At 40.4% G+C, this 12,189-nt stretch overlaps 1 protein-coding gene across 7 annotated transcripts in view; it reads left to right on the top strand.

The window, feature by feature from the left end:
* eif4g1a (eukaryotic translation initiation factor 4 gamma, 1a) overlaps positions 1-12,189 on the top strand; it is a 44,772-nt gene that overhangs the window by 28,805 nt on the left and 3,778 nt on the right. For all 7 annotated transcript variants that reach the window (XM_079819289.1, XM_079819283.1, XM_079819284.1 and 4 more), the window contains 13 exons: positions 96-200; positions 341-610; positions 753-861; positions 1,353-1,464; positions 1,565-1,860; positions 1,967-2,091; positions 2,297-2,469; positions 6,095-6,220; positions 6,329-6,410; positions 6,497-6,595; positions 6,862-6,996; positions 7,127-7,208; positions 7,322-7,462. In XM_079819289.1, coding sequence (XP_079675415.1) covers positions 96-200; positions 341-610; positions 753-861; positions 1,353-1,464; positions 1,565-1,860; positions 1,967-2,091; positions 2,297-2,469; positions 6,095-6,220; positions 6,329-6,410; positions 6,497-6,595; positions 6,862-6,996; positions 7,127-7,208; positions 7,322-7,462 — 1,855 coding nt within the window. The remainder of the gene's footprint in view (positions 1-95; positions 201-340; positions 611-752; positions 862-1,352; positions 1,465-1,564; positions 1,861-1,966; positions 2,092-2,296; positions 2,470-6,094; positions 6,221-6,328; positions 6,411-6,496; positions 6,596-6,861; positions 6,997-7,126; positions 7,209-7,321; positions 7,463-12,189) is intronic.

Raw genomic sequence — 12,189 nt, forward strand, 5'->3', positions numbered from 1 at the left:
TAGAATAATGTAGTATTGTAAAGCGTTTGAGTTTTGACAGTCTTCGCTTGTTTTCTTGTAGTCAGATTTAATGTTTTTCTTTTGTGTGTGTGTAGCCTCGTATGGATCAGTACTTCCACCAGATGGAGAAGATCATTAAAGAGAGGAAGACATCATCTAGAATCCGCTTCATGCTTCAAGATGTAATAGACCTCCGAAAGGTAACATCATACTTGGTTTAGGAAATCTGTGGCATTTGCACAAGGTATTCGGCAAGAATACGCATGATGTTATGTTTTTGGTTTTCTTGTGCTTTTATTTCTTTACTCTTTTAACTGTGCATATGATCTCTGACACACAGTGCAACTGGGTGCCCAGGAGAGGAGATCTTGGTCCCAAGACCATCGATCAGATCCACAAAGAGGCTGAGTTGGAAGAACACAGAGAGCAAATTAAAGTCCAACAACAGCTGCTTTCCAAGAAAGACTCTAGTCAGGGTCGAGGTGGCCGTGGTGGGCCGCACTCCTCTGGGGGCCGCGGTAGCCAGACCCAGGATGAGGGCTGGAACATAGTGCCTATTACCACTAAGAGCAGACCAATTGACACCAGCCGCCTCAGTAAAATTACTAAGGTGAATCTTTGTGACTTAAATTTTATAACATCAGACGCTAATCATTTAGCTGTTGAACGCGACATTTCTACATGGCATAATATTTTCAGTTATTTGTTTTATATGCTCATTGATTTATTTTTCCTGTCTTTTCTGTCTTCAGCCTGGTGATTTCAGTAACCAGCTGCTGGCCCCAGGAGGAAAGGGCTCATGGGGAAGCTGGGGCAAAGGGAGCAGTGGAGGCACAGGAGCCAAGTCCACTGGAGATCAAGGTGAGTTTGCCCAGTCTTATTTAACTTGGACCTCGCACAGAAAAGTGAATACCAGCTCTTTATTCATGGAATAGATGGGCTGCTAGTTTTGATTGGTGCTGCATACCACGGCTTTGGACATGAGTGATGTCTCGCATCTTGTAACATTTTAAAATATGAAATATATTGACATTTTTATGTTTGGGCATATTGTAAACCATTTGAAGCTATTTTAAAGCCCCATTGGAAGTTTGAGAACCCCATGGTTGACAACCACTGCTTTGCACTGTGACAGAGGGACACAAGTCTTTATCTGGAAACAAGAATGTCTAGAGACTTAGTCTCTTAACTTGAGACAGTTTTCTACCGCGCAAAGTATTGTAGTAATAACAGCCTTAGCAACCATCCGCTCGCATGGGCAAGCATCACAAATTTTCTTGAGAAAATGTAAAAATCTAGTTGTCTGTTTCACTGTAAATGCAAGTCTAATGCTGTCCTTTTATATGATGCAGACCAGGGGAGACCTGCCACCAGCACACTCAACCGCTTCTCTGCATTGCAGCAGTCTGGACAATCTTCATCATCCTCATCCTCACTTGACTCTGATCGTAGAGTGCCTCAAAGGTATAGTTTTGAAGAGATTTTTGTTTTGTGTGGTAAATGAGTGCTGACTTCAGGTAATCTAAGGAGTTTCTGACTTTTTTTACGGCCATCTCCTATGCAGAAACAGCTCCAGTAGGGACCGTAGCGACAGAGACCGCGGTGACCGAGATCGCGGTGACAGAGACCGAGAACGCAATGATCGAGACAGAGATCGCTTTGACCGATTTGATAGTAGGCGGGAAGACCGGGACCGAGACCGACCCCGTCAGGCCATCACTAAACGCAGCTTCAGCCGTGAAAATGAAGAGCGCAGAGGAGGCGATAGCCGTGGACCACCGGATTCTGTACGCCGCGTGTCCAGCATGACTGAAAACCGTGACCGAGGTAGTCGGGAGCGCGATAGAAGCAAAGACGCAGGTGAGAGTCGACCAACTAGAAAAACTGTCGTCTGATGCACCAGCAACACAGATGTAAGTTGATGATTCACAAATTGATGGCCTCTTTACCTGCTTGTTTTTCCTAGTGAAGCCAATGTCGGCTCCTGCTCCACCACCTCCTGCTCCAGCCAAACCTGCCCTGAGTGAGGAAGAGCTGGACAAGAAGTCCAAATCCATCATTGAAGAGTATCTCCACATCAACGACCTGAAGGTATGCAAGTCCAGATGCGTGTGCTCCAACCTGCATTTTGTGCCACGTGTCTGGGCCATTGATCCAAAATAATGGGATTGAGTTCATTGCATACAAATATGAAATGCATCATCTTTATCAAACTTGTTTAATTTGTTTATAAATTTAAACCTGTAAATGTACACTGGTCTGTTCCCCTGATGTTATTTTCATTACTTGTCTGTAGGAGGCTGTGCAGTGTGTGCAGGAGCTGAACAGCGGCTCTCTGCTCTTTGTGTTTGTACGGAACGGTGTGGAGTCCACACTAGAACGCAGCACCATCGCTAGAGAGCATGTGGGCCTGCTGTTTCAGAAGCTTGTTAATGCTAGAATACTACTTCCTGAGCAGTACTACAAAGGGTAAGTTCATACTGAGCCACAGTTAATTGTTCTGAACAGTAATAGGGTTGCACAATGGTTAATGAACATTGTAACCACTTGTTCCCCTGATGACCTGTTTTGTTCCACGTGTTTGGGCCACTGACCTATACTGATGGGATAGAGGAACAGCTTTACATGCATGTTTTGAGTCCGAGTCAGGAAATATAGCTCTCCAAAAGCCTTGTTTTCATGCAATCAATTTTTTCAGCATTTTGGTGGTGTTGCGAGCAATCTGCATTGAGTTTTTTTTCCCCCTAAAGGACACTATTTTAATGTTTTTGAAACTTAAATTGAAACTTAACTTGCTTGTGACGAGGAGATGGTAACCAGGGCTCAATAGTCACAAGACAACAGCTAAATGTTTTGTCTAATGTAGAATGTTTGCTTTTGTTTAGTTAAAATAAATTCAATAAATAGACAATTAAATGGACCTGGAAGCATATTTATCTTGAAAAAGACCATGTTTATCATCTTGAAACCATTGTTTTAGTATTTATATACTGTATTTAGTTCAATTTTAAATGTTAATTTTAGTTTAATGGTGTTTTCACATCTGAAAGTCTGCACCAAGGTCCGAACCAAAGTTCATGTTTTGATATATTTGGTTTGGTTTCACATTGCAATATCATAGTAACAGTTACTATATTTTCGGAAATCATAGGCTATGTTGTCAAATAGTGATATCGTCACAAGAACTTTTGAGGAATATGCAACACAATTTAGACAATTGTTTGTCATATGTATTATAATAAGGCTATGATTTCAGCTGCTCTGTGCAGCTCGAACATAGGAGCTCATCTCCGCTTCGTGGCTGAGACACAAATAGACTATTAACTTTTTTATTAACTAGCTTTTACTCTTAAACATAAAATGCACGTCAACTTTAATAAAAAAGGAATATTTATTAAAGGTCCCATGGCATGAAATTTTCATTTTATGAGGTATTTCAACATTAATATGAGTTCCCCTAGCCTGAATATTGTCCCCAAGTGGATAGAAATGTTGATCGGGGTAAAACCGAGTTGTGGCTGTCTCTCTCTGCCTTTGAGAAAATGACAGGCCCGACTAGCCAATCCTGAAGGCTCCTGGTTTGACGTCCAAGCAGGCACGGTTTCCTCCCTTTCCCCCGCCCAGAGAATCTGGCACGCCCATGCAAACACTCGAGAGATCATTAACGTTACTTGTGAACGAGTGAACACTGGCAGTTTCTCAGTGTTTGGATGTACAAATGAAAACAGAAGTCTTTCTTCAGTTCCTTCTGATCTGTGATCAGTGATTTCTGATGTGTAGCTAATTATTTATTATTTGTGGACACGCAGCGGCTTCTCTCTCTCCCGACAGAACGGTGTTTTCGTGTTTTCTATCTTGAGAGTCAGTGTTTTTGTACGTCCTCGTCGCGTCTATCTGTTCTTAAATGTGCATACAGTCTTTTCTGTTTAACATCAGCAGTCACATCTTTAGAGATAAACTTCACACACGCCGAAGCTCGGCCTCCAACATCCCCGACCCCCAGTAACGTTACTGCATCTGGCCCACAGCGGAGGCACCAAACGCGGCGTGAGATTAAGCAGAAGGAGGGTAAGCGTGAGGGTATCTGGGCTAGGCTAGCCAGCTTTCCCCACAATAAACTGGATTACATTCGATTACAGCTGTTGTGTCTTTGTTTGCGCTGTGTAAGTTACTCAATGCGCGTCAACGACGCTATTCATATGTTTGGAACATATCTAGAAATAATGCTATATTCAACACTTACTAACTCGTTCATCTCGCTGTAATGATACATTGCATGTGTTACAAAGTTGGTAGAATAATGATGAAGAGGACTCGGTGTGACTGGGACTCGTGTTTATTCAGAACTCTCAGATACAAACACAATAAACTCGCGCTGACTGACAGCGCTCTCATAACTCAGTAGTTACTATAAATAACTTTGTTAGCAATCGCTTCGTCTCCGTGATGTCCGGTTCGCGAACGAATCATTCTTTTGAATCGGTTCTTTTTAGTGAACCGAACCAGTTCACCAAATCGGACTGAATCGTTCTGAACGGTTCGCGTCTCGAGTCAGCGCTGATCCATAATTTACTAAAGTTACTAACTTTCTGACATGAGTGACAGTCCCTCCGACTAGAAATAAACTAATAACCTGAAGTATATGCTAGTAACTACAACAGTTCACCCTGAACTGAGACATGCTGAGAGAACTGATGAGAAGTGAACACAGGTCCATCCGTCTCTCTGGCAGACTCGTGCCTGCTCGTGCCTCGTTAAACCACGCCCCCTCCGCTCATTTAAAATGCAAAGATGTCAGCCAATCACAACAGTGGGCGTTTTTACTGAAGTCTCACAGCAGACACGCCTCTTGAAGCAGGGCAGTCAGCCACAGGGCAAACAGCAGTATAGAAAAAATGCCTTTTATTTCTAAATTATGACATTTTATGATGTAAAAATCATACTAATAATATAAGTACACCTCAGGAAACACTATAAAATAATAGAAAAATGCCATGCCATGGGACCTTTAAAAAAGCCAGATCAAGAGCAGAAACGAAATAAAGTGCAACTCAAAACAGACAGGGCAACCTAACGCAGACAAGTTAGCTTACCGTTTTTAGGTGATATGACATCTTTGTCGTCGAGCTGTGATATGCAAACTGTGGCTTGCAAATTTGGCATTCGACTTTTTTCCCCATTTTCTATTTTTAAAAAATGCTACCACAGCCGATGTCTTTCTTGACATGGTAGAAGAGGACTGACTAGGAAAACGCTCTCACAATTAAATAAATAATAGGCCTATACAGCAAAGTAGCGTACATCAATCTGTCTCTCTTCTCCAGCGGGTTCGTCTAATCCAAAAGGTGAAAACAAGGGGGGTGTTCTGAAGACAGACTGTTACCTGTGAAACGGGGGTGCTCTGAAAACACCCCCATTAGTAATTAGTGCTTTCCACCTGATGAAATGAACACGGCCAAGCTGATGAAATGAACGCGGCCAAACTGATTAAATGAACGTGGCAAATTGATTAAATAAACGCTGCAAAAAATCGACCAATCAGAATTTTGTTCGAGCCAGAACGTATCGACTAATAAATGACTAATCGACTGGGAGATTACAGCCCTACCTATTTGCTGCTTATTTATTAAATCCAGGCAATTGGCTGACGAAATGTTGATTTAAAATTAAGAGACAATTTATAAAAAACTAAATGCACTCTAATGAAAGGCTTTTTACAAAACAAAACTTAAGGAAGTGGTCAAAATAATCTCTGCCCTCTGTTTTCTGACAATGCGCATCTTTGCACTTTTCATAATCAATATAGCCTAGATATAATTTAAAAACATATTTAAACATAAACGGGAACTTCCTGTAAATGGTCTGAAAGTCCGAACCATTCAGAAAAGGCCTTCACACTAGAAACTAACCAAACCTTTGTTCAGTTTGATCCGGGCTGAGACTGCCTCTTAACAAGGGTAGGTGTGAAAGGGCCCTAAGCTGTAGCAATTGAGCTTTTGTCTTTTTAGTATATTAACATTTTATTTCAGTTAGCTTGGCTAAAAAAAAAATCAGTGACTGCACTGATTTTAATGTCTAATTGTACCCTCTGTAGACTTCAGGAGATCCTGGAGATGGCAGATGATATGGCCATTGACATTCCCCACATTTGGCTCTACTTGGCTGAGATCATCACACCCATGTTGCAAGAGGGTGGCATCCCCATGGGGCAGCTCTTCAGGTTAGGCACTGAATCAGATGCCTCTATGCAAAGACCATTAACTATCAAAGCAAGAGAAAATAATGCATTTACACACCATCTGACCTTTTTAAATCATCCTGTCCACAGGGAAGTGTCCAAACCTCTTTTGCCTATGGGCAAAGCAGCAGTCTTGCTTGTTGACATACTTAACCTTCTCTGCAAAGGACTGGTGAGTATCATTTTGTGGCAAGTGCTTTGAGTATTATTTGCACACACTGCAGTTAAAAAAAAAAAACTTCTCTGAAATATTTTCAGAGTCATAAAAAGGCTGGAGCGATGTGGTGTGAGGCAGAACTCGGCTGGAAAGATTTTCTGCCTGAAGATGAGGATGTCAATAAGTTTGTTACAGAGCAGGTACTGAAAGCTAAACATTTTCACTGGCAGCACCAGAAAACAATCCATTTTATAATTTTCTGTTTTGTTTGCTAGAAATATATTCATTTTTATATTTTATAATACTCTTTAATATAGTCTTTAGTTCTTATATTTTTTTCTCTTTGTATTAATATGTGTATACATTGTAAATGCTTACGTACGTACGTATGTACGTACGCACCCACACACACCATATGGTGCATGTCTTCATCAGCCTGAAGGTCATTAAGATGTCATATTTGCAGAAAATGGAGTTTACTCTGGGTGAGGAATCTGAGAAGCCCAGTAAGAAAGAACTGACTGCTGAGGAGCTGAGTAAACATTTGGACAGGTTGTTACAGGAAAAGGCCAACAACCAGAGGATCTATGACTGGGTAGAGGTGAGCGTGTGTGCTTTGGCTGTGGTTCAATGCTCTTTAATCAAACATTAAACTATTTTAGTGATCTGCATGATGGGTATAACATCATGCGCATGGGACGTGTACTGACTGGTGTTTTTCTCCTTTAAAGGCCAACCTGGATGAGCAGAAGATGATCTCCAATCAGTTTGTGCGGGCCCTGATGATGTCTGTCTGTCAGTCTGCCATCATATGTGAGTGAATCCATTAAATGCAATCCACTTCCCTCGCCTTAGTTTGACTTCAGACCTGAACTTTCACTGATCTGTACTTGATGTTAATTGTGTGCATAAATGAACTGTTATAGGTGAGAACCCCTACAAGGTGGATGTGGAGCAGATTAACCAAAGGGCCAAGCTGCTGCAGAAGTACCTCACTGATGAAACGAAGGAGCTGCAGGCACTCTACGCTCTCCAGGCTCTCATGGTGCAGATGGAGCAGCCAGCCAGTGAGTTCTTTTTTTGCTTGCATCCTCTTCACTCTTATCAACAGATGACATCTTTCTAAAGGTGTGTTCACACTTAGTAGTTTAAACTAGTCATTTGGTCCAGACCAACAAAAAAAACATTTAGTCCTGGTCCACATTTTCAGCAAGCCTAAAGGCATAGGGATGCATTCACAACGTGATTGGTCTGTTTTTATTACGTATTGCCTATTTTGAGACTGAACTTACTGAACATCCAAAACAATGCTGTGTGCTGGGATTAATGTACTCGTTTTACGTCCATATGATGGTATTTTGACCAGCAGAGAACTCGTGTAGAGCTTATGAAATGTAAAGGAGTCAAAACAGTGGCAGGAATCTGCTGCGAGAAGATGCATTCTGATGCTTGTACCGATCTGTGATGAGCAACATCACGACTATGACAAGAAAAAAACGGTATGCGTGAGCCCTTCGATTAGGGGTGTGCATGAATAGTCAAATATTCGATCTGTAATTTAAAAAAAAAAAACAATAGTATACTTTTTTTACAAAAGTCACTTTGCTGACGTAAATGTGGTGAATCTATGATAAATCCCACTGAAACGTGCAGTTATAACTAGATCCACTGGGTGGTGCTGTAGAGCGTGTGAGAAGTTGTTTGTATTTGATCACATAATGTCGTCTGCCTAGTGCCGCCGCTCCCACCACACGCATCACGCGCTCAGGGGGGCACCACAAGAAAATGCTCTCTCTACTCTCTCTTGAAAAATGCCCTCCCCTAATTTCGATTCAAACACACACGTGATTTTATTTCTAAATGACAATGATTCCACTATGTCTATCACCATTTGCATCACTGGTGTCGGGGGAGCGTGGGCGCCATGGTTTTTGTCTCTGCCGGTGTTAATGAGTGAGAGGGTCGGCCGTCACATGTGGGCGCTCTTTTTCATTGATATGGCCAGCGAGGGCGTATGCTGATAATTGTGGTGTGAAACAGGCTTTAGGGACTTTGGTTAGCCTTTTAAATTACGATCATCGCACTGCAACATTCAAATCTGTGTTCGCGCTGCTGCTGATCCAGCTCTCCAGCTTTAATGACAGCCATTTTAATTGTTTGACATTTTATTGTATTGTTAATCTCAAGTAATTTATTTATTCTTTTGTTGGAAATACATTAATGTTCAAAAGTCCTATGCTCACTAAGGGTGCGTTCACACTTGTAGTTTGGTCCGGACCAAAAAACAAAAACAAAACATATAGTCCTGGTCCGCTTAGCGTTCACACTGGCATTTTTAACAGCGAACGTAAAGTTACCGAACCAAAGGCATAGGGATACGGTCACAACCTGATTGGTCGGCTTTTATGACGTATATTTTGTGACGGTGCTTGCTTAACGAACATTCAAAACAATGCTGTGTGCTGGATTAAACACCATCATTTTATGCGTGTACATTAGGGATGGGCAACAGTGGTCGAGTAATCGAGTACTCGAACGTGACAGCGATCATCGATCATGAGAACGATGATCGCCCTGAAAAAAATATATTTGTCTCTTTTTTTTATTGGTTATTGCATCGTTTTGCGGAGGTCTGATTGGTTAGCGTTTTACAGCACGCCTCCAGACCGCGGCGAAATAAAGGCGTGCACTGCAGTGATGTCTGGAATCATGAGATCATTAAATGGTTAGTGCAAGATGTGCAGCGCCAATCTGTCATAGCCTACATAGCATTATAATGAAAACACGATGGAAATTAGAATGCTGTAAATGATCTGTGCTTAGTTCCCCGTGTATCAGCTGATCCACAGAGAAACTAGCGAGAACACTCAGACTAGCGCGTGAAGTTCATGTGCGCATTCGCGTCCTTATCTGCAGATGCACGTTGTAAGATACTTTTATGTTGTCTATATCTGATTAATCTAATATAAGAAGCGTTTGGTTGAGCTTAATAAGCTAGAAAAGCGCTGCCGTTATACCGGCTGTTGTTCATTCTCTTCAGTTTCAGCTCAAACGCATATTTCATGCTAGACATTATGGTTTAGAGACAGTCATATTCTTTTCAGATAGGCTATTTCTTTCTCAGAATCATTGATATTAGTAATGGAGCACTGCTATACTGTTCTCGTATTTTTTAACAGTAGACCTAGTTTATGTAAAGTTGGTTTTTCGCTATGAGTTCGAAAACGCGCAGTGATGTCTGTAACGCTCGATCATGAATAATAAAATGATGTGCAGAGTCAATCTGTCAAAGCATTATAATGAGAACAGGATTTTAATAAAATGTTTCTGTGTGCTTTCGTTGTCCGTGTATCAGCGTTGTTAAGGGAAGAGCGCATTCAAAATGTTCCGTTTCAAACCCTTCGGCTGTAAAATCTAGCACGCTGAAGTTCACGTGCGCATTCACGTCCTTTTGTGTTGATTTATGTCGTTATAGGTTCATAATAATCTCATATTAATATTGATATAGGGTGCGTTTGGTTGAGTTTATTAACCAGCTAGCAAGCTCTGCAGGGTGGTTTTATTTCACAGTTTCAGCTCAAAGGCAATGCTCGATATTACTGACTTGTTTATTTGAGACGGTCATTTTATAAAGATGTTTCTTTTTCAAAGACATTTATGCATCATAATCTAGCAGTTATTTTTTGTTTTATATGTTCATGTTTTCATATACCCGTTTTCATGTCACGTTTGTATTTGTCAACAACCATTTTCATAACAGTATTTTCATTATCTCAATGACGGACATGCCCCGCCCCCTGCACATGCCCCGCCCCCAATTACTCGAGTACTCGTTTTTGAGACCTATCGATGATCGAAATGAGAAATTGACAAAAATGCCCATCCCTAGTGTACATATGGTTTTATTTTTACCAGCTGAGAACTCACGAAGAGCTCATATGTTCAAAACAGCACCAGGATTTCCTCCATTTTATGCAGAAACGAAGGCACTTTAGCTCCACGTTTGCCCTCTACCCATTTTGGATACAACGCTCTTTCCGCGCCGCCAAATCAGCTGACTTGTGGCGGCATCTTGTGTCAGCACGTCCTGTTTTTGGTTCGTTTACATGTCTTTGGTCCGTGTTGCGTTCATATATCAGGGTTCCCGCGGGGTCTTAAAGTCTTAAAATGTCTAAAATTTAATTTAAAAGCGTCTTAAAAACGGCCAGATTTTCACCCGAGGTCTTAAATTTAATTTAGTTAGGTCTTAAAAAAAGTGTTCTCCTCGTTCATTTCCAGAAACGCTGGCCGCAGAAAGTTATTAACGTTACACAGTAGCAAAAAAGTATCGAATCGCGAAAGCGGAGCTCTAGAGTCTTTGCTGCGCCGCCCTCAGAGCGTTCGATCAGTGTGTTGTAGTTCTTCTGGGGGTGTTGGTACACGTACTCTGTGATCAGGGCCGGCCCTGACCAATTTGCTGCCCTAGGCAAGATTTAACTTGGTGCCCCTTGTGTCAAGGTTTAGCACTACACGTTATCAGTCTTTGGAAACACTCGTACTGTTTTATTTTTGTAATGCATTGATGTTTTATTTTTATATTTATTGTTGTTGTTTTATATGATGTCCAGTCCATTCTACCCCGTCATTATGTTCATGATATTATTATTATTTTTTATTTTTTAAAGGCTGATGATAGTCAAACTATACAAAAATTGCACCAATGCCACATTACAGCCTAAACACAAAGAGCAGGAGTTCATCTAGCATTCATTTATATTTATGCATTTGACAGACGCTTTTATCCAAAGCGACTTACAGTGCACTTATTACAGGGACAATCCCCCTGGAGCAACATGGAGTAAAGTGCCTTGCTCAAGGACACACTGGTGGTGACCGCTGGGATCAAACCAGCAACCTTCTGTGTGTCAGTTCCACCATCTCAGCATTCATGCACAAACTATTCATTGAGAACTAGCAAAAGTGTTTGTTTTCCAGTAGATGGCAGCAATATTCCACTAAGCTATGAGCATTCATGTTTTCACCAGGAATTAAACAGAAATTTAGATATTTAATGTGAATTTTACATAAAATGTTGCTATTTTAAATAAACCTGTATATAAATATCATTACTAATTTGGGCAAATACATTTTAAAATTGATACACCCCCTTAAAACTCCCTTAAAACTGCACAACTGCAGAGTTAAAACATTAGGCTATTAAAAAAGTGATATTACATGCGTTTAATATTTTTATATTATTTATTTTGTACAAAATCACACTGGCTGTGGCCTCTGGAGAACCCAGAACAGCTGCTTGCATAAAGTTTAAGGTAAAAATAACTGAATTAATTAGCAAACATTAGTATTTTACTACTATGCAATTAAATAAACAGTTCATTAATTTGCCTATCACTTTACTTCTGTCTTTACACTGCAAAAAATGCTCTTCTTATTTAAACACAAATCTTTTTCTTGTTTACAGTCCAAATATCTACAAATTCTTAAATCAAGGTGCTTTTATAGATAAGTAAAATGACATAAGACATTTTTCTTGTTTACTTGAAAATAAAATCAAAATGAAGTGAGTTTTTGCTTAAAACAAGCAAAATTATCTGCCAATGGGGTGAGAAAACTAATCTTATTTCTGTTTGGGACAGAAACAAGATTTCAATCAGGAACAAGATTATTTCTCTCACTCCATTGGAAGATAATTTTGCTTGTTTTAAGCAAAAACTCTTTTTTTATTTTCAAGTAAACAAGAAAAATATATTCTGTCATTTTACTTATCTAGTAAATGCACCTTGATTTAATAATT

Source organism: Gobio gobio (assembly GCF_949357685.1).
Source record: "Gobio gobio genome assembly, chromosome: 6".
NCBI lineage: Eukaryota > Metazoa > Chordata > Actinopteri > Cypriniformes > Gobionidae > Gobio > Gobio gobio.